Source organism: Myxine glutinosa, chromosome 4 (assembly GCF_964187855.1).
Source record: "Myxine glutinosa chromosome 4, kmMyxGlut1.1, whole genome shotgun sequence".
Lineage (NCBI taxonomy): Eukaryota > Metazoa > Chordata > Myxini > Myxiniformes > Myxinidae > Myxine > Myxine glutinosa.
The window spans coordinates 14,042,412-14,064,043 of record NC_136264.1 but is presented as its reverse complement, the minus strand read 5'-3'; the positions used below and the strand labels follow the sequence as shown (position 1 = coordinate 14,064,043).

Below are 21,632 nucleotides of genomic sequence, written 5' to 3'. Positions count from 1 at the left end.
ACGGCAAGATAACCACGTGACCTGAACCCACCTGGTGGCGGGTGGCGTCAGCTCCAAAATAACCAAAATGCGAAAACAAAGCAGCAGCGATATACGGCAGAGATGGTTGCACGGCAAGATAACCACGTGACCGGAACCCACTTGGTGGCGGGTGGTGTAACCTCGTAACTCAGATCTCGGCTCGCATCTCAAAGCAATAAACCGCCGGAGCGACGGCTCGTATCTCGGAAAACTCGTAAGTTGGTGCACTCGTAAGTCAAGGTTTCACTGTATATATATATATATTGTTACGGACACGGCTTAGATGTTATGATGGGCCGAGCGGAATGGCCGCCGTGTTCGCACAGTTTACCCGATTACCCCCAACTCACCCGATTCCACTCGAACGTTGGCCAAATCGCGCTACGCTAAATCAATGATGGAAAGGACACAACGACTGGGATAAAGGAAACGACGCAAGGGGTACAGTTCTCAAGACCTCCGGAGGAGGATATAATTAGTGGGGGAGAAAAGGGATAGATTACAAGGTAATGAGGTAAAGACACAGAAGAGATAGGCACTTAGACACAATCTTATCTAGCCCAGACAGACCACAGACAAACGGAACAAGACTGACTTACACAGGGATTGATGGCAGGGAAGGACAGGCAGTCGATAGCACAAGGTGCACCTTGGCTCAGGGACAGAATCAAGCACGGTCCAGTCCAGAGATGCGGGGAGGTGTCACAGCGCTCGGAGGTGGCGTCCTTCTCTCTCCAAGCTGAGGGCGCATCTGACGTCACCTCCCTCTTCCTGCGCATGCTCAGCGGGGAGTGACACGCCCTCGGCTCGTTGGCTCCGCCCCAGATGGGATCGGTCCGCCGCTTCTATTGGGTGCGGGGGTTACCGGGCTCCGCCCTTGACGAGGAGCTGACAGCGAGCCCCTACTTGGTAACCCCGTCGAGCACATGGTCGATGGTGGCTCGTGGGAAAGGCTTGGTGCCCTCCCAACACCCCCTACCAACCAAGCCGGAGTGAGGACGCGCACTCCCCGCGCCGCCGCCGCTGTTGTTGTTGTTGTTGTTGTTGTTGTACCATGAGGAAGAGCTGCGGGGAGGTATTGGGAGGTCCTAAACTTCCTAACGGTGCCATACAATCACATTCTGGTGCAATGAAGAGTCAGAATTAATGGAAACGAGTCCTTAACTGACATAGACTAAGAATAACTAGCAAGATGTCCTATAGTTGTCTACGTGAGATGCGGTGGACCTGGATGCGACATTTAATGGGGGAAATAGGGGGAGGTCGGGTCTACAGAGTGTTTTTTACAGAAAATGGGACTAGGGAATGGGGGATTGGGGATAGTTGGGAAGTATGGAGGAAATAGGGGAATATTTACAAGCGGATATGGATGGAGGCCAATCTCATATCCGCAACAATATATATATATATATATATATATATATATATATATAGAATTTTTTTTTTCAACCTTTTTTTTGGAGTTAAAAAAAAAAATCGTTCGATGGTGCCTAAGCCTTTTAGAATTAATGACAGTTATATACAAGTACACATTCACATAAATAAATACAAAACAATCACCAGACATTTGAACACAAATAAATCAAACAATTCTGGAAGTGTACGAAGTTGGTAGTATGGCCTCTTCTTCCTGATCGGCATCACACTTAACTCCGAAACGTGATGAATGCCACATTCACCCACCAGCATATATATGAACCCCCTTCCTCTCCTGCCTCCCCCCCTTCTCCCTTCCCCTCAACTTCCCCCCCCCCCCTCACACTCTCCTCCCACTCTCTCCCCCTCCCCCCTCCATTCCCCTTGCCCCCCTCCCCTCACCGCCCATCCCGCTCCCCCCCCCCCCCCCCCCCCGCCCGGCAACACCGGGTACTTCTGCAGGTACTATATAAGAGAGCCGTTGGTCTGTGTGTCGCCATTTTTCTCAGAGATGGCTGAACGAATCTTCGTCAAACTTTCAGAGGTTCATCAGTGAGTGCCTGGGAGTGTTTTGGGCCAAAAAAAAAATCTTTAAAAATAAAAATAAGTTCGTTTTCTTGGATTTAAAAAAATTAATAAATCGCTCTTTAGTGCCGAAACCTTTTTGATTAATGACAGTTATATACAAGTACACATTCGCATAAATAAATACAAAACAATTACCAGACATTTGAACACAAATAATCAAACAATACCGGAAGCAGTCGAAGTTGTTGGTAAGGATTCTTCTTCTTCATGAACGTCATCATACTTAACTCAGAAACGTGATCAACAGTACATTAACCAGCATATATTCAACGAAAAGGTAAGATGATAATTTGACATTTGTGATAGATTCTGATTTGGATGTAATTGCTTTTCCATTATATTTGCCCTCATTTCAAATATGTTAATGTTTCTTTTTCTCTTGAGCAACACTGGGTACTCCAGCTATAAACACATATACTTTACTGAGGGTACAAATACAAATACAACTTTGTCTGGGGAGGGTAACATAGGCCATGTGGCCGCGGCCTCATGCAGGAGTGTGGGGGACCAGGGAAGGGGCGTAAATTCTCTATGTAAATGTGTACTGTGTAGCGCCACCTGGTGTTAGTGGTAGAGGGTATTACAATTTCCTTTTTTTACCTGGGTAACACTGAGGTTAAAGAACTCTTTGCACAGGTAAATTTGCCCTCTTTCCCTTCCCCCTCCCTCCCCCAAAACGGAGGGGCTGTCAAAGCCACCCCCCCCCAAATATGTATGTGTAGTATATCTTTCCCATCCCCCACCACTCCCCCTTCCACTCCCCACAATCCCTGCCTCACCTCTCCCTCTCCGGGGCCATTCCCTTCCTCACCTCTCCTTTTTTCTGTGCCATTGTAAATAAAAGACATGCACATTTTGTTTCCTTTCTACCTGCTCGTGTGCGTCCTTATCCCCATTGACCCAGTATCGTCTGAAACTAAATCCAGTTGCTCAATTAGGCCCGTAGATCACGCAGGGTGAGGCCGCGACCCACACCGTGCAACCCGCTCTGCGCACCTGATTGGAATAAGGTGTGGGAACGCGAGGGGTTCAATTCCCGGTCTTCCCGGCCACGTGGTCTCGAAGGTATTCGGGTCACAATCGATAACCCTTCGACCCGTGATTGGTGGATTGGCAATTGGAGTTGCTCCGCAACCCGTCGGGTGCGTATGGCCCATGGACCCGGTGTCTGAGGGGAAACGGGGACTTAAACCCCCCCTTAGTACGTCGACAGAACCGGGATCCGTAACAATATATATATACACACACACATCTCGTTTTTTCATTTCTGTTCCTCACAATTCTATCTCTCTTTTATTATTTTATTTTACACACAGACACACACACACACACACACACACACACACACACACACACACACACACACACACACACACACACACACACACACACACACACACACACACAATTTGAATTAGTATAATTGAATGTGCATAATACTACAATTTTCAGTCTTTAAAATGCAAGAATGACCTATTCTCTCAATGTCACTGAAACTCACATGAACTTTGTGTCCCAGTGATCATAGTTCGGCCAATTGACGAAGCAAATGTCACGATCACTGTAGTGGTTGAGAGTAGCATGCAGGCATGGAGGCATTGCCAATATCACTGCAAATAGCCATATAGCCACTATCATCATCTTGGTGGTTGAAGCTGAGAGGCGTGGACGAAGTGGATGTATTATCGCCATGTACCTGCAAGAATGAAGGATACAAAACATTGGTGGTCATTGGCATGAATAAGGTTTTGTGCATAGTAACCAAATAAAAAAGGAAATGGAGATAGACAATTCAGCTCTCAAGTCGAGGATTGTTGAGTTGCTTTAAAGTTAAAAGTGATGGACCCAAGCCAACAAAGTTGTCACAGGGATCTTGAACAAGAATGTGTTGAGCTGCTAGCATGTTTGTGTTATGACACTTATCCACCTAATACTGCCCAGTATCCAACCTATGTCATTTTTTGTACAGCCTGAGCAGAAAAAATATATAATGAAGCAAAACTTTTTTGAAATATGCCTACTTTTCATCCCTTACCCCTTCCCCTCTGCCCCCTGTCCATTTTTTAATCCCAGAGCAATTTTTCCCATTTCCTTCCCTTACTTAAACATTCTTCTTATACAAGAATGACCATATATTTTACAAGCATGACCATATATTTTACAATCATGACCATATATTTTACAAGCATGACCAGATATTTTACAAGCATGACCATATATTTTACAAGCATGACCATATATTTTACAAGCATGACCAAATATTTTACAAGCATGACCATATATTTTACAAGCATGACCAAATATTTTACAAGCATGACCATATATTTTACAAGCATGACCATATATTTTACAAGCATGACCATATATTTTAAAAGCATGACCATATATTTTAAAAACATGACCACATATTTTACAAGCATGGCCATATATTTTACAAGCATGACCATATATTTTACAAGTATGACCATATATTTTACAAGCATGACCATATATTTTACAAGCATGACCATATATTTTACAAGCATGACCATATGTTTTACATGCATGACCATATATTTTACAAGCATAGCCACATATTTTACAAGCATGGCCATATATTTTACAAGCATGACCATATATTTTACAAGCATGACCATCTATTTTACATGCATGACCATATATTTTACAAGCATAGCCACATATTTTACAAGCATGGCCATATATTTTACAAGCATGACCATATATTTTACAAGTATGACCATATATTTTAAAAGCATCACCATATATTTTACAAGCATGACCATATATTTTACAAGCATGACCATATATTTTACATGCATGACCATATATTTTACAAGCATAGCCACATATTTTACAAGCATGGCCATATATTTTACAAGCATGACCATATATTTTACAAGTATGACCATATATTTTACAAGCATGACCATATATTTTACAAGCATGACCATATATTTTACAAGCATGACCATATATTTTACAAGCATGGCCATATATTTTACAGGCATGACCATATATTTTACAATTATGACCATATATTTTACAAGCATGGCCATATATTTTACAAGCATGACCATATCTTTTACAAGCATGACCATATATTTTACAATCATGACTAAATATTTTACAAGCATGGCCATATATTTTACAAGCATGACCATATATTTATAATTATGACCATATATTTTACAAGCATGGCCATATATTTTACAAGCATGACCATATCTTTTACAAGCATGACCATATATTTTACAATCATGACCATATATTTTACAATCATGACCATATATTTTACAAGCATGGCCATATCTTTTATAAGCATGACCATATATTTTACAAGCATGACCATATATTTTACAAGCATGACCATATATTTTACAAGCATGACCATATATTTTACAAGCATGACCATTTATTTTACAAGCATGACCATATATGTTACAAGCATGACCATATATTTTACAAGCATGACCATATATTTTACAAGCATGACCATTTATTTTACAAGCATGACCATATATGTTACAAGCATGACCATATATTTTACAAGCATGACCATATATGTTACAAGCATGACCATATATTTTACAAGCATGACCAAATATGTTACAAGCATGACCATATATTTTACAAGCATGACCATATATTTTACAAGCATGACCATATATGTTACAAGCATGACCATATATTTTACAAGCATGACCATATATTTTACAAGCACGACCATATATTTTACAAGCATGACCATATATTTTACAAGCATGACCATATATTTTACAAGCATGGCCATATGTTTTACAATTATGACCATATATTTTACAAGCATAGCCATATATTTTACAAGCATGACCATATATTTTACAAGCATGACCATATATTTTACAATCATGACCATATATTTTACAAGCATGACCATATATTTTACAAGCATGACCATATATTTTACAATCATGACCATATATTTTACAAGCATGACCATATATTTTACAAGCATGACCATATATTTTACAAGCATGATCTGCATGAGTATGCATTGTGGGAATGTGAAAAAAATTATGTTGTGCAATGTTTACCTCCACCACCGAAGGTGGATGTAGGTTGTTTTCACCCCTGTCTGTCTGTCTGTTTGTTACTTGCGAAAATCTAAGAATTTACAAGTATAGTGGTTGGTCACGTACGTTATTCTGTCTTTCTGTCTGTCTGTTTGTCTGTCTCTCTGTATGTCAATCGCCTACAGGTCACAATTTCAAACCAATCTCAACAAAACTTCACCAAATGGTAGAGTTCGTCAGAAGGAAGAAGCCTATTTGTTTTGAGGTAAAAAGGTCATCATCGGCCAAAGGTCAACAACTTTTGTCAGATTTCTGAAATCCTCAATTTTCATTCGATGGACTTAAAATTTGAAGAGGATTTGCACATCAGGTCCCTGAATTCAACCACCAATTATTTTTGAGGTCAACATAGGCTAAAGGTAAACAACTTTGGTGCGATTTCTGAAATCCTCAATTGTCATCCGATTCACTTGAAATTTGAACAGGATTTGTTTCGAAGATTTCGGATTTCTACCATTAGTTAATTTTGAGACATAAAAGTCAAAAGGTCAACCTAGGCCAGATTTCTAAAATCGTCAATTTTCATCCGATTGACTTAAAATCTGAAGAAGATTTTTAATTTGGTCATATTATTCAACCATCAATTATTTTTGAGGTCAGCATTTACCAAAAGGTCAACATAGGCCAAATGTCAACAGCTTAGGTGGAATTTCTAAAATCCTAAATTTCATCTGACTGACTTGAAATTTGAAGAGGATGTGAGCCCACCGATCGAAACGAATCTTGTCTTTACCATCCTTTTCATTGTTTGCAAACATAGCCCCAAGGTCTTCAATGAGCACCTCCTTTCCAGGATATGTCAGTGTGTAGATCAAGTGAAATAGGTGAATTAAATGAAATAGGCTTTCTTCATTCATTAGTTCAGATGCGGTTCTTGCAGTGGTGTGGTGATGCCGTGGAATTGCGTTATCTCAATACTTTTGCTCATTGAGTTCCTTACAAAAACTAGATGGTAGTCATGGAATACTTACCACACGCAATCAACTTGGTGCGAGCCAACTCTTCTCTTTTTTAAGGTTTAAAAAAACTTTGATCCAACATGGCTGGCAGACCACATGACCGATGACGTCATACATTTACATTCTCCAATATAATTGTTGCGTAGATCACGCTCAATAAATTTCAAACTGATCGGACTAAGTGGTGTACTTGTCGAATTATGACGTCATAATGAATATACCAATGACATCATCGTTAACATCATTTATTCCTCATGCGGAGTTCTTTACAATGAGCAATGTTTCAATTTTTTCCCATGGAGCAGTTTGGGAGGTATAGAGGTCCAAAGTTTTTCGGTTTTTCCCAAGATGGTGCCCATACCTTGTGACCTGTGGCGTCCTCACCATCACTAAAAGGTTCTACACAAATAGACGCATACTATGGTGAAAATTTTGTGTCAATTGCAACAACAGTTGCCAATAAAATGATTAAATAATTTTAAACAAGATGGCAGCTTTACCACGTGATATATGACGTCATAATTATCATTTTAAAATCCAACATACAATGGTGAAATGCATACAATGGTGAAAATTGTATGCCAATCGGACTAACGTCTGCTGAGAGAATGAAGTTAAAATGCAGAGACTGTACGTACAACATACGTACGCAACCAATTGCTTAATCCTGCTTTTTGGGTCGCGAGCGCAGGGTAAAAGACATCTTTGTTATGTCATGTCCCATTAACTTGGGGTTGGTGGTTCTTAGAGCATGTGGTGTGTTCCCAAGTCTTTCAAGTGTTACGGAGTCCTCTACAATCTCCTGGTCTCGGTAAACCTCCGAACCCCGAGAGGAGCCCCGGCAGAAAGATATGTTATTCTCTGTGTTAGAAATCAATAGTGAAACCACACCAATGATTATAAATGAACAAATAATATATTGAAAATCACACAGGGATAATCGTACAACAAATGGCAATTGAGAGTGCACTCTATATACCATCAATAAAGTCAAACAACTCACTGCTCCCAGCGAGTAAAAAGGACACTCCTCAATGTCTCGATAACCTTTTCCAAGGCGAATGTGATTCGCCTCAGCGGTCGCTGGAACAATATCCAGTCGAAGCCCGAATCTCGCTCTCCAGTCGATATTCGAATCGCGTACAGTTGACAATGGGGATCGCCCCGCCGAAACTGTACAACGGCGCCCTTCAGAGGGGCACCTTCACCGCTCACTCAGCGAACCGCAACGTAATTGGAGACGAAGCGGTCACACACACACATCCCCGACAAACGGTAGGATGTTAGGGGTGAAGATGACACGAGGCGAACCGTTTGTAGGTGTCCGAAGCGCGGGGTTCAAAATGGCCAACAGCTCTTACTTGAGCCGATGCGACGAGGCGAGGATTCGTCGAAATCTCAGCGCCCCAAATCTGACGACGCAGATTTTCCACTCCAGCGATAATTCCTATCGCCGGATGTCCCTTCAAGGAACTCAAAATTCCCTCGCGACTCTCGGTAGACCAGCCTCGCTATGGAGCCGTGACGTCACGCGTCTTCTCCAACTTTGCTTCTTCCTCTTCACCTCCTTTTCTTCCGGTTCGGTTTCCTGTATCATTTTACGTTAACCTTCTAAACTTTAGATAGCTGTTCCTGAATAATAAACCTTTTGAGGACATTCAAAGGAGAGGAAAGGAGAGCAGAGCAGAAAATGACTGCTCAATGAAATGAAAATGACTGACTGCCGACTTTGCTCGCGCCGCTTCTCAGTCCTTTAACTCCCTTTCAGCTTTTCTCTCCTGTGCTTCGAGTTCCCTTGTAGCTCTCCTTTCCTCTGCTTTCTGTAACACAAGACAGACCCAAAACAGCCTGTTTGTAAGTCTCGTTTTCTTCTTTTTCTTTTTCATCTTCTTCTTCTTCTTAAGCCCTCTTATTTTCAGACGGCCTAACTCATTCAAAGCCTTATGCTTGACAGTAGGGATGGTGTTTGCTGGGTGATGTGCTGTTTTGGCTTGCACCAGATGTAACATTTTTAATTTAGACCAAAAAGTTCGATTTTTATCTCGTCTGACCAAAAAACTTTTCTCCACATGCCTGCAGTATCATTAAGATGCTTTATCGCAAACTCCATACAAGCTTTTAGATGAGTCTTTTTTGAGGAATGGCTTCTTTCTTGCCACCTGCCCATAGAAGCCAGCTTTGTGAAGAGAACAGGATATTGTTGATTTATGAACACTGATCCCCTTCTTGGACATAGAGCCTTGCAGATCTTTCAAAGTCATTGTTGGGAACCAGTTTCCTGCTTGTTGAGTTTGGATGGGCGACCTGATCTGGGTAGAGTCTGGGTGGTGATTTGATACGTCTTACACTTCTTAATGATGGATTTCACCATCCTCAAAGGGATGAAGAGCGACTTTGAAATCTTCTTATATTCCTCTCCTGAATGGTGCTTCTCCACCACTATATGTCTGACTTCTTTGGAGAGCTCATGGGTCTTCAAGTTTGCCTTGTTGGTTGACCAAGTGAGTTGCACCTTAAAATACTTAGATATAAGTGGGGGAGCTTAATTAGCTCACCTGGAACGAAGTTCAGGGGAGCTTATGCGATGGCGCGTTGTCCGTCCGTCAGCCCGTTAGTTTGTCAGTCAGTCCGTAAACACTTGAAACTTCTTCTCCAAAACCGCTGAAGGGATTGCGACCACATTTGGCACAAATGATATTTGTTGTGTTGTGACTCAAGTTTGTTCAGGGCATTAAAATATCGGGGTCTAAGGGGGTTTACCAGGGTCAAATTGGATCCAGGTTTGACCCCCCAAAATAGGAATTTGCTTTTTCCTCTGAAACTCCACACACTATTTCGATGAAACTTGACCACAACCTTCAACACCCATGATGTACCAAAGTATGTTGACGGCATTTTAAAAATCTGCCCATTTGGGGATCTACAGAGGGGTTGCCCCCCAAAATAGGTATTTGCTTTCTTCTCTGAAACTACACACAGAATTTCAATGAAACTTGACCACAACCTTCACCACCCATGATGTACCAAAGTATGTTGACGGCATTTTAAAAATCTGCCCCTTTAGGGGGCTACGGGGGAGGGTTGCCCCCCAAAATAGGTATTTGCTTTCTTCTCAGAAACTACACACGCAATTTCGATGAAACTTGACCACAACTGTAATCACCCATGATGTACCAATATTAATGTTCAAGGCATTAGAAAAATTGGGGTCTTAGGAGGTATATGGGGTTGGGGGAGGGGCTGGGGGATTGCCCCCCAAAATAGGTCTTTTTTTCTTTGTTTGTTTAAAATCTTATGATTATGTTAGTATGATTCTACATTCTGCCCTGTCTTTCTAGCAACCATTTAAATTGGTTTAAAGTACCCTTAGTCGGTGCAGTATCCTGTTTATTCTACCAAGTGAGTGCCAGGGGTATTGCCTCTATGTTTTTTAAAAAGTTAAACCACTGATTACATACAGGTGAAACCTATTACACTTGTTTTGTAACATTTCAAACAAATCAATGTGCCCCTGATGTTGTTTTGTTGTTGTTGTTGTTTCGTATGCTGCCTGTGGTTTCTGGTTGCATCATTTTTCTGGAAACGCTTTGTGTCGCTGACGCAGTGCCCCAATTACCAGTGAGCTGGTACCCCATTTGCCTACTTCGGAAGGATGAACAGGCCGAGTCAACCACCCTGGTGTTAATTCAACGATCGACCGGGATTCGAGCTCAGGATCCTAGGATCCCCTGCCAGCACCCTAACTGCTAAGCCAACACCAGGCTTCTCCTGAAGTGATTTAGGCTTAACTAATATTTCATGAACTTTATGAAGGTTACTTGCGTTGCACTCTTGGTTTCACTCAGAGACAAAGCTCTGAGCTACTTGTACCGCTGGAGGGAAAGAGCAAAGAGAGAACAGAGAAAGAATGAGCAGAGAAGCAAATGAAGGCTCCATAAAGCTTTTAAATAGATTTAACACAAAAGTCAGGAGACGACGATGGTTCACGAGCGAGCGGTATTCAATGACAAAGGACGGACTATAACCGAAACAGGCCCGGACAGGCCAGGCCCGGAAATGTCAAAACGAAGGTTACTGACCTTGAAATGAGATAGAAAATAATGTATAATCAGTTATGAGGTTAGTTAGCTACACAATACCGAAAATTCGGTTTGATTCTGACAACTTTGAAACATTGACCTTTGTGACCTTCAAAGGTCAAAGTTCGAAGATTCTGAAATTTGTTGGAAAACTTCTATTTCATGATGTATGTGATTAATATAAGATCATGTACGACATTTCACCCTATCAGGAAGCGAACAATGTAATAAAACCATCAAAAATCGACTTTTCTAAATTTCGTGACCTTGTGACTTTGACCTTGGGGCGAAAATGAAAAATCGAGCTCCGTGGGGCTGGACACATGACATTGGCCTAACCAAATACCGAAACCCCTATCAGATTCCACCAACTCCCTCGGAGAAGATGGAGCTTGAACTCGATTACCCCCTAAAAAGACATCTTTTTCGGGCGTGGCTCCGCCCACAATGCGCGCAATACGCCCACTCTAGGCAGGACACAACTAGATCATGATATCAACCTCCCACCCAAGTTTCATCAAGATCGGATGATATCATCGGGTAGTTATGCTGTGGACAGACAGACAGACACACACCCATGACGAATATAGTGGTCACTCTGTTTGATAACTTGTGAACCAATTAATCATGGATAGAATGATTAGAAATCTTCACACAGATTTAAAATAAAAATGCAAATAATAGCTCTCTTGATCACACATTACCAAAAACATCCGCCCTTTTCAATTACAGTCCAATTGGTCATCCTGTTTGACAAAAATGGCGATATTGATCACTTTGGCATCAATTTGGTGGGTCAGAACGGCCTCCTAGGCGCAGCCATGTAGCCCATGTTACGACTCGCACAAAGTTGTTTCTGTACCCCGAGTATGGAGTTTGTATCTTTGAAGATGTGACTGTGGATAAGGAAGAAACCCAGAGAGAGAGAGAGGGAGACAGGGAGAGAGGGAGAGAGGGAGGAATGGGGGATGCTGGAGGGGCCATCAGGCCCATACAGCCTGCAGAATGGTAACCAACCTTTGGTTGTTTGTCCATGCTCTTGCCATTGAAAATGCTGAGCATGAAGCAAGGAAGCAGCACGTGCAATTTAAAGTCTTTGGTATGTATGATCGACGCAAGGTTGGCTTCAAATCGCTAACCTCCCAGACTCAGAGCAGATGATCTAACTAACCGTTGCAACACAAGTTTTGTATTGTTGAGGGAGCAGCAGTTGTCACTTTGGAGGGTGTGGTGGTTGGCTCTTTGGAGAGTGCGGCAGTTGTCTCTTTGGAGGGTGCGGCGGTTGTCTCTGTGTAGAATGCAGCAGTTGTCTCTTTGTAGGGAGCGGCAGTTGTCTCTTTGTAGGGAGCGGCAGTTGTCTCTTTGTAGGGAGCGGCAGTTGTCTCTTTGTAGGGAGCGGTCGTTGTCTCTGTGGAGCGTGCAGCGGTTGACTTACTAAGCATTATTCAATTCAGAGTGGGTCTCTAAGCGTTAGAGTGTTTTGTGGTGGGAGCGGGGTGTCCACAATTGCTGAAAATGTGTGACATAATTATGCTGTGGACAGACAGACAGACACACACCCATGACGAATATAGTGGTCACTCTGTTTGATAACTTGTGAACCAATTAATCATGGATAGAATGATTAGAAATCACATAATTATGTCACACAAATTATAATTTATGTACAGCCCATTAGGCCTTTTCCAACGAGGGAAAAGAAATCGAAAAAAATATATACGAAGTTTCCAGCTAAGCTGACACAAATTTTCTGATGCCATTACAATGTTTTTGGACACGGGAAAAATATTCAGGAGAAAACCCTTTTGAGTCCAACTCACACTGCCAAGGGAGCAAATCCATGATTACTTTTGCCACAACAGCAAGAACTCATAAAATTGGTGTGACCCCATCCCAGACTAATTGCATTCAGCAAAATCATCCATATTGTCCCCATAAATTGCAGATGGATTCACCAAACATAAAAGGAATCCTCGGGGTTAACAGAAAAAGGCAATAAAGATGGTGGAACGTCGATCGCTCCGCAGTGTGGAAATGTACAGCCAAGGAAAGATTAATGGATATAGTCAAATCTATACAACTTGTGTGTAACTTATTGGGAGACCATAATGGAAGACATGTCCATGCAAGGAAACGTTCGTTTGCTCCAGAAAATGAAATGAAATTTAATTGACCACAAAAATGGGAAATTGCATTGTCAAAGTTCACAATCTCAGGACAAAATAAAATAATGTATAATTAATTTCCAAATGTAATTAAAATAATTATGATGACAAAAACAACAGCAATAGTACAACAAAACGCATTATCAATGAAAAGATTGAACAATCAAAATTGCACAAAGACAACAATTCAACAACTATGGTATCCATGATCCCCACCGGTACCCACAACAATCACTAATCGAGACACAGCAATCACCCATCCAGACACAGCAATCACGAAACCAGACACAGCAATCACTAATCCAGACATAGCAATCATTAATCCAGACACCGTAAACACTAATGCAGACATGGCAATCACTAATGCGGACACAGCAATCACTGATGCAGACACAGCAATCACTAATCCAGTCACAGCAATCACTAATCCAGACACAGCAATCACTAAACCAAACAAAACAATCACTAAACCAGACACAGCAATCATTCATCTAGACACATCAATCACTAAACCAAACAAAACAATCACTGAACAAGACACATCAATCACGAAACCAGACACAGCAATCATTAATCCAGACACATCAATGACTAAACCAGACACAGCCATCACTAATCCAGACACAGCAACAACTAAACCAGACACAGCAACCACTAAACCAGACACAGCAATCACTAATCCAGACACAGCAACCGTACAAGATGACACTTTCAATTACAAAAGCCTCATAATGGTTTTATCAACCCTAAAATATTTCAGTTGCTAAAACTGTATCGGAAGCTCGAAACTGTATCGGAAGCTCGAGACTGTATCGGAAGCTCGAGGCTGTATCGGAAGCTCGAGGCTGTATCGGAAGCTCGAGACTGTATCGGAAGCTCGAGACTGTATCGGAAGCTCGAGACTGTATCGGAAGCTCGAGGCTGTATCGGAAGCTCGAGGCTGTATCGGAAGCTGGAGGCTGTATCGGAAGCTCGAGGCTGTATCGGAAACTCGAGGCTGTATCGGAAGCTCGAGGCTGTATCGGAAGCTCGAGGCTGTATCGGAAGCTCGAGGCTGTATCGGAAGCTCGAGGCTGTATCGGAAGCTCGAGGCTGTATCGGAAGCTCGAGGCTGTATCGGAAGCTCGAGGCTGTATCGGAAGCTCGAGGCTGTATCGGAAGCTCGAGACTGTATCGGAAGCTCGAGGCTGTATCGGAAGCTCGAGGCTGTATCGGAAGCTCGAGGCTGTATCGGAAGCTCGAGACTGTATCGGAAGCTCGAGGCTGTATCGGAAGCTCGAGGCTGTATCGGAAGCTCGAGACTGTATCGGAAGCTCGAGGCTGTATCGGAAGCTCGAGGCTGTATCGGAAGCTCGAGGCTGTATCGGAAGCTCGAGACTGTATCGGAAGCTCAAGACTGAATCGAAGCTCGAGAGCAGTACTCCTGATAGGCCCTAAGAAACACAAGTGATGGCTATAAGTACAACAGAATAGACAGACAAGTGCATTGATGGGGTAGTTTTGGAGAGTTTGTGTGTAGTTGGTTGTTATCTCCATAATGTGGGTTTCAGAAGGTGGAAATTAGCCCTCCCAGGTCTCAAAGTACCCAGTGTGTGTGTGTGTGTGTGTGTGTGTGTGTATATGTGGCAGGCCACGTGAAAAGTGGGCTTATGGGTGTTCCTTGGGTAAACTGACTTTTCATCGTTTTCTAATAGTATTACCACTTATGGCCACAGAACTTTTGGAATTTTTGAAAAATTCCACTTTTAAGGTAAAAAAAATGCAAATTGAAATATATATCTTATTATAATGGAGCAAACGTATATGGTTCGCTATGTATGTATGTATGTATGTATGTATGTATGTATGTATGTTTATATGCGACGAAAACGTCTTCTTCTTCAAATGAAATTACCACCCTCTTAATTGCGTTAAGACTGCTGAGACCCCTCAGACCTTTGACGACCCTTTAATTCCCCCAAGACCCTTCAGACCACCCAGACCCCCAAAGACCCAACATACCCTGAAGAACCCCAAAGACCCAAAACACCCCAAAGCCCCAAAATACCATCCAAGGCCCTGAGGCTCAAAAAGACCCTGAATACCCAAAAACCCAAAATACCCTTCAAGGCCCTGAGGCTCAAAAAGACGCTGAATACCCAAAAACCCAAAAGACCCAAAACACCCCGAAGACCCAAAACACCCCGAAGACCCAAAACACCCCGAAGACCCAAAACACATCGAAGACCCAAAACACCCCAAAAGGTCTGGGCACTAAACTATATCTCCATGCCCTAAAATCACATTAACAGCAGATTTCTAGCCACTGAAACCACTGGTTCCCGCACACTATGCGTGTACATGCACAAGAAAAAAAATCCGCGAAAGTGAGTGTGCACGCCTGCTTATGTCACAGTTTATGACGCGTTTTCTCCGCCGTCACTGACCACCCGTAAGCCCCCTTTTAACGTGGCGCGCCACATATATACAGTCACGTGAAAAAGTAAGTACACCCCATGTAAAGTTTTGACATTTTCAACATATTTCAACATACAGCTATTTGATCTTCATTTCAACAATATTGATAGATAAAGGTGATATTGTGGCGGACACGATGGCTCGCTGGCGTGGTGACATCATTCCGCGCACCAATGGGGTGTCGGCCACGCCCGAGGGGTAGGCGTGGCCTCGGGATATACGCGGGGCTCGCAGCCCCGAGCGAGTCAGTGCTACAGTTTGAGCTTTACAATAAAGACTCTTTTGGTTTTGATCCTACGCGTTGTGGCTTACCTTTTTTGGCAAACAAGTTGCGTGCGTAGCACCGCGCTTCACTGGTGACCCCGATTGGTTCAGCCATCGCTGACCACAGAACGCGCCATGGCCAGCAACGCGGTCGCGGTAAAGCTCCCTGAGATTTGGGAAGCACAGCCCGAGGTATGGTTCGGGCAGGCCGAAGCACAGTTCCAGCTTCGAGGAATAACGGCGGACGAGACGCGTTACTACCACGTGATCGCCGCCCTCGGGCCCGGCACAGCCGCCCGAGTCGTGTCCATCCTGCGGCACCCACCGGCAGAGCACAAGTACAAGGCGCTCAAACGTCTCCTCATCGCCACGTTCGACCTCACGGAGTTCGAACGGGCGGACCGCCTCCTGGACCTTCCTGACCTCGGCGACACACGACCATCGGTGCGGATGGATTACATGCTGTCATTGCTGGGTGACAAAGCCCCGGATTTTTTATTCCGGGCGCTTTTTCTACGCCAGCTACCGGCACAGGTACACCTCGCATTGGCCGGTTCCAAAATAGGGGAACCCCGTGCTCTGGCCGTCGAGGCCGACAAGTTTTTCGCAGCTTGTGACACGCGGCGAGCTTCGGTGCGGCCGTCGTGGATCCCGAGGCTGATGCGGCTGCACACCTCGTGGATCCCGAGGCTGATGTGGATGCACACCTCGTGGCCGCCGCCACGCCCCACCCACCACCACCGCAGCTGCGAAAGCCGCGGCCTCCGCCGCTCCCGCCGCAAGCCTGGTGCCGTTTCCACGCCAGGTTCGGCCACAAGGCTAAGAAGTGTTGCCCGCCGTGCTCGTTTGGCAAGTCGGGAAACGACCAAGCCGGCACTCGGTAGCGGCCCTGAGCGTCGGCAATTCCGGCAGCCTCTTATTCATCAAGGACACCTTGTCCGGGCGCCGTTTCCTCTGCGATACAGGAGCGCAGGTAAGCGTCATCCCAGCCCACACGTCCGACAAGCGAACCGTGGGCCGGCGCCCCGTGTTGCTTGCAGCCAACGGTACACCCATACGCACATTCGGGAAGCGCTGCCTCTCCCTGCGGTTCAGAGGGCAGCGCATTCAATGGTCGTTCGTAACCGCCAGCGTGCCCATGGCATTGCTCGGTGCGGACTTCCTATGTGCAAATGGGTTGTTGGTGGACGTGAAGCACAGACGGCTCGTCCAGGCCGAAACCTTTAGCTCGCTCGCTTGTTCGCTGAGCAGCTCGTTGAGCGGCTCACTGAGCGGCTCACCAAGCGGCTTGCTAAACAGTTCCGTCCCGGTGAGTTTGGTTTGTACGCTTCCTGCAGCGGATGACTTTACCCGCCTCCTCGCCAGTTTCCCGGCCCTCACGCGGCCCACCTTCTCAGCGGTGGCCGTCAAGCACGGGGTGGAGCATCACATCCCCACCGTCGGGCCACCGGTCTACGCCCGGGCACGCCGCCTTGAGCCGACGAAGCTCGCGGTGGTGAAAGCGGAGTTCGCTACGCTGGAGTGGCTGGGCATCGCACGGCGCTCCAAGAGCGCTTGGGCATCGCCGCTGCACATCGTGCCGAAGCCTGGCGGGGGATGGCGGCCGTGCGGAGACTACCGCCACCTCAACAATGCTACCACCCTCGACCGCTACCCGGTCCCTCACATCCAAGACTTTTCCGCCCGGTTGGCGAAAATGTCCCTCTTCTCCAAGGTGGACCTCATCCGCGGATACGACTAGGTCCCCGTTAGGCCGGAGGACATACCGAAGACGGCCGTCATCACACCATTCGGCCTCTTCGAGTTTCTGCGGATGCCCTTCGGGTTGAAGAATGCGGCTCAGGCGTTCCAATGGCTGATGGACAGCGTCTTGCGCGACTTGGACTTCGTTTACGTCTACCTGGACGACATCCTCGTCGCAAGCGCGTCCCGTGAGGAGCACCTCCGCCATCTCCGCACGTTCTTCGAACGCCTGGGCCGGCATGGCCTGATCATCAACCCCGCCAAATGCCGGTTCGGCGTCGCCGAAATCGACCTTTTGGGGCACCGCGTCACCAGGCACGGGGCCACCCCCTTAACGGCCAAGGTGGAGGCGGTCAGGGGGTTTCCGCGCCCCCGCACGATCAAGGGGCTCCAGGAGTTCCTGGGCATGGTGAACTTTTACCACCGTTTCCTGCCCCGCGTCGCCCAGCTCCTGCGCCCCCTGCACGAGGCCCTCCGGGGGAAGCCGGGCAAAGGTGATGTTGTTTGGACCGAGCAGATGGACGCGGCGTTCGCAGGCGCGAAGCTCGCCTTGGCTAACGCCACCATGCTCGCGCACCCGGCGCCCGATGCACCGATCGCCCTCACCACCGACGCGTCGGACTACGCGGTGGGCGCAGTGCATGAGCAATGGGTGAAGGGAGCTTGGGAGCCGCTGGCGTTTTTTAGCCGGCAGCTCCGCCCGCACGAACGGCGGTACAGTACCTTCGACCGCGAGCTCCAGGGGCTTCACCTGGCGGTCCGGCATTTCCGCCATCTGCTCGAGGGCCGTTCGTTCACGGCCTTCGTCGACCACAAGCCCCTAGTCTTCACGATGGCCAAGGTCGCCGAGCTGTGGTCGACCCGGCAGCAGCGTCACCTCTCGGCCGTGTCCGAGTACACGACGGACATCCGGCATGTCGCGGGGAAGGACAACCTGGTGGCGGATTGCCTTTCCCGGTCCGTCGCCCACGCGGTCCACCTCGGGATCAACTATGCCCGGATGGCGGCGGACCAGACCACCGACCCCGACGTCCAGGCCTTGCGGACCACCGTCACTGGCCTCCGCGTCACCGAGGTGCCGTTCGACGGCGCGGGCACGGCCCTCTTGTGCGATGTCTCACTCGGCCGGCCTCGCCCCATCGTGCCCGCGGGCTGGCAGCGCCGGGTTTTTGACGCCATCCACGGCCTGTCCCACCTGGGCACGAAGGCCTCCCAGAGGCTGGTCGCCGACAAGTTCGTCTGGCATGGCCTACGGAAGGCCGTCCGCGATTGGGCCAGGACGTGTCTCGCGTGCCAGCGCGCGAAGGTGCACCGCCACACCCAGGCCCCGTTGGCCCCGTTTACTGTGCCCGAACGTCGGTTCGACCACGGTCACGTGGACTTGGTGGAACCTCTGCCCCCCTCGCGGGGTTTCACCCACGTCCTCACCATGGTGGAGGCCATGCCTTTGGCGGAGACGACGGCGGTGGACGTTCGTGCAGGCGTTCATCGCAACCTGGGTTGCCCGGTTCAGCGCCCCCTCGGACATCTCGTCCGACCGCGGCCCCCAGTTCACCTCGGAGCTCTGGGGGGCGGTAGCGCGGGGGCTCGGCGTACAGCTGCACCGCACCACGGCCTACCACCCCCAGGCCAACGGCCTGTGCGAGCGCTTCCATCGCTCCTTGAAGGCCGCGCTCCGGGCCACCCTCCGCGACGGCGGCTGGGTCGACAGGCTCCCCTGGGTCCTACTGGGCCTCAGGACGGCGCCCAAGGACGACCTGCGCGCATCCGCGGTGGAGTTGGTCTTCGGACAACCGCTGCGGGTGCCGGGCGAGTTCCTCCCCGACTCCACGGCACCATGGTCCGCGGCGCAGCAGCACTCCGCACTGCAGGAGACCGCCCAGAGGTTCGCCCCGGTCCCGACGGCGCACTACGGGTGCCCGCCAACGCACGTCGCCCCGGAGCTTCGTACGGCGGAGGACGCTTTCGTCCGCCACGACACCCACCGGACACCACTGCGACCCCCGTAGGACGGGCCCTTCCGCGTGCTGGAGACCGGGGCGAAGCATTTCACCCTGGACATCAGCGGTACTCCTGACCACATTTCCGTGGACCGCCTCAGGGCCGGCCCACCTCGACGTGGACAACCCCCCCGCAAGCGGCTCGGCCCTCGCGTCGGGGCCGCCCCCCGGCGGGCGGACTCCCGGCACCGCCCAGCCCCGCCGGCACGCCACCCCCCTGTCCTGCACCCATCCCAGATGCCGTCAGAGGCATCCCAGATGGCACCCCAAACGCCACCAGCCGCCAGAGGGCGCTTCAGCCGGGTCATCCGTTTGCCCCGCAAACTGACTCTTCAGGTGCGCAGGAATTCTGGGGGGGCGCGTGTGGCGGACACGATGGCTCGCTGGCGCGGTGACATCATTCCGCGCACCAATGGGGTGTCGGCCACGCCCGAGGGGTAGGCATGGCCTCGGGATATACGCGGGGCTCGCAGCCCCGAGCGAGTCAGTGCTACAGTTTGAGCTTTACAATAAAGACTATTTTGGTTTTGATCCTACGCGTTGTGGCTTACCTTTTTTGGCAAACAAGTTGCGTGCGTAGCACTGCGCTTCAATATAATATAACAAATATCATGAAGCATTTACATTTTGTAGTCCATTGTATAATTTAAATAAACATAAATGTAAATTTCACATGTGGAAAGAGTAAGTACACCCCATGAAATGTTTTTTATCTTTTTAACATATGTGGACATATCAATATTTTGATCTTCATTCGAACAGTATCTTTTTTTTTTTCTTTTTTTTTGTATACAAGATCGAGGCTCGTGAAAGAGCTAACATAAATCACACAAAAAGTCTAACCGATACACAAAACACAAAAAACAAGGGGAGCGGCAGACAAGATGAGGAGAGAGGGGGAAGGACACAAACACAACATTTGAGAGCAGGGACATCAGGAGGACTTGGGGGGAGGTGGGAGAGGTATAAAACATATGAACACTGCAAGGACTCTGGGGTGAATTACTGGGGGTAGAAAAGATCAAGGTTTTGGATGGGGGAAGATAAGAGATGGTGGTGAACAGCTGTTTTAAAGACCTGGAGGGAGGAGTGGGATTGAAGGGAGTGGGGGAGTTTGTTCCAGAGGCGGGAGAAAAGGGGAATGAAAGAGTGAAGGTGAGCAGAGAGCCTAGATTTTGGCAGTTTAACCATAAGAGGGTTGCAGGCAGATCTTGTGCGACCTGAAGGATTATTGGGGGGACAGAGCATTGAGAGAGCTGGGGGAGCAAGGCCGGAGAGGAGTCGGTAGAAGACAGAAAGACCACCAACCTGCCTGCTGTGAGTGAGTGAAAGGCCCTCGGAGTTGACTTCATCGCAGGAGATTCCAATGATTCTGAAAGCTTTGGCCTCAACAGCGTGAAGCCGAGCTAGGTGAGAGGCAGGAGCACCAGCCCAGAGGGGGGAACAGTATTCCATTGAGCTGCGGATGAAAGCCTTGTATGTGGTGAGGAGCTCAGGTGTGCCAAGGAAGGACTTCGCACGACGGAGGATGCCCAGTCGGCGACTGGCTTTGGAGGCCAGCTTGGAAATGTGGTTTTCCCAAGAAAGATCATGGCAGATAGTGAGACCCAAAAGCTTGAGCGACAGATATCTATAGATAAAGGTGATCTAATTGAACAAAAACAATGGAAAATTGACTTTGCAATAATTTATTCAACAAAAAATTAACAGAGATGCCATTTCCCTCTGAGGAAAAAGTAAGTACACCCTTGGCTCTAATAGGTGGTATTGCCCCCTTTGGCAGAAACAACCTCAAGTAGGCCTTTCTTATAACTATCTACCAGTCTCT

General features: G+C 47.2%; 1 protein-coding gene across 1 annotated transcript in view; it reads right to left on the bottom strand.

The window, feature by feature from the left end:
* Nucleotides 1–21,632, bottom strand: part of TACR3 (tachykinin receptor 3) — a 134,592-nt gene that overhangs the window by 72,129 nt on the left and 40,831 nt on the right. Inside the window, exon 2 of the mRNA XM_078775181.1 lies at nt 3,527–3,721. Coding sequence (XP_078631307.1) covers nt 3,527–3,721 — 195 coding nt within the window. The remainder of the gene's footprint in view (nt 1–3,526; nt 3,722–21,632) is intronic.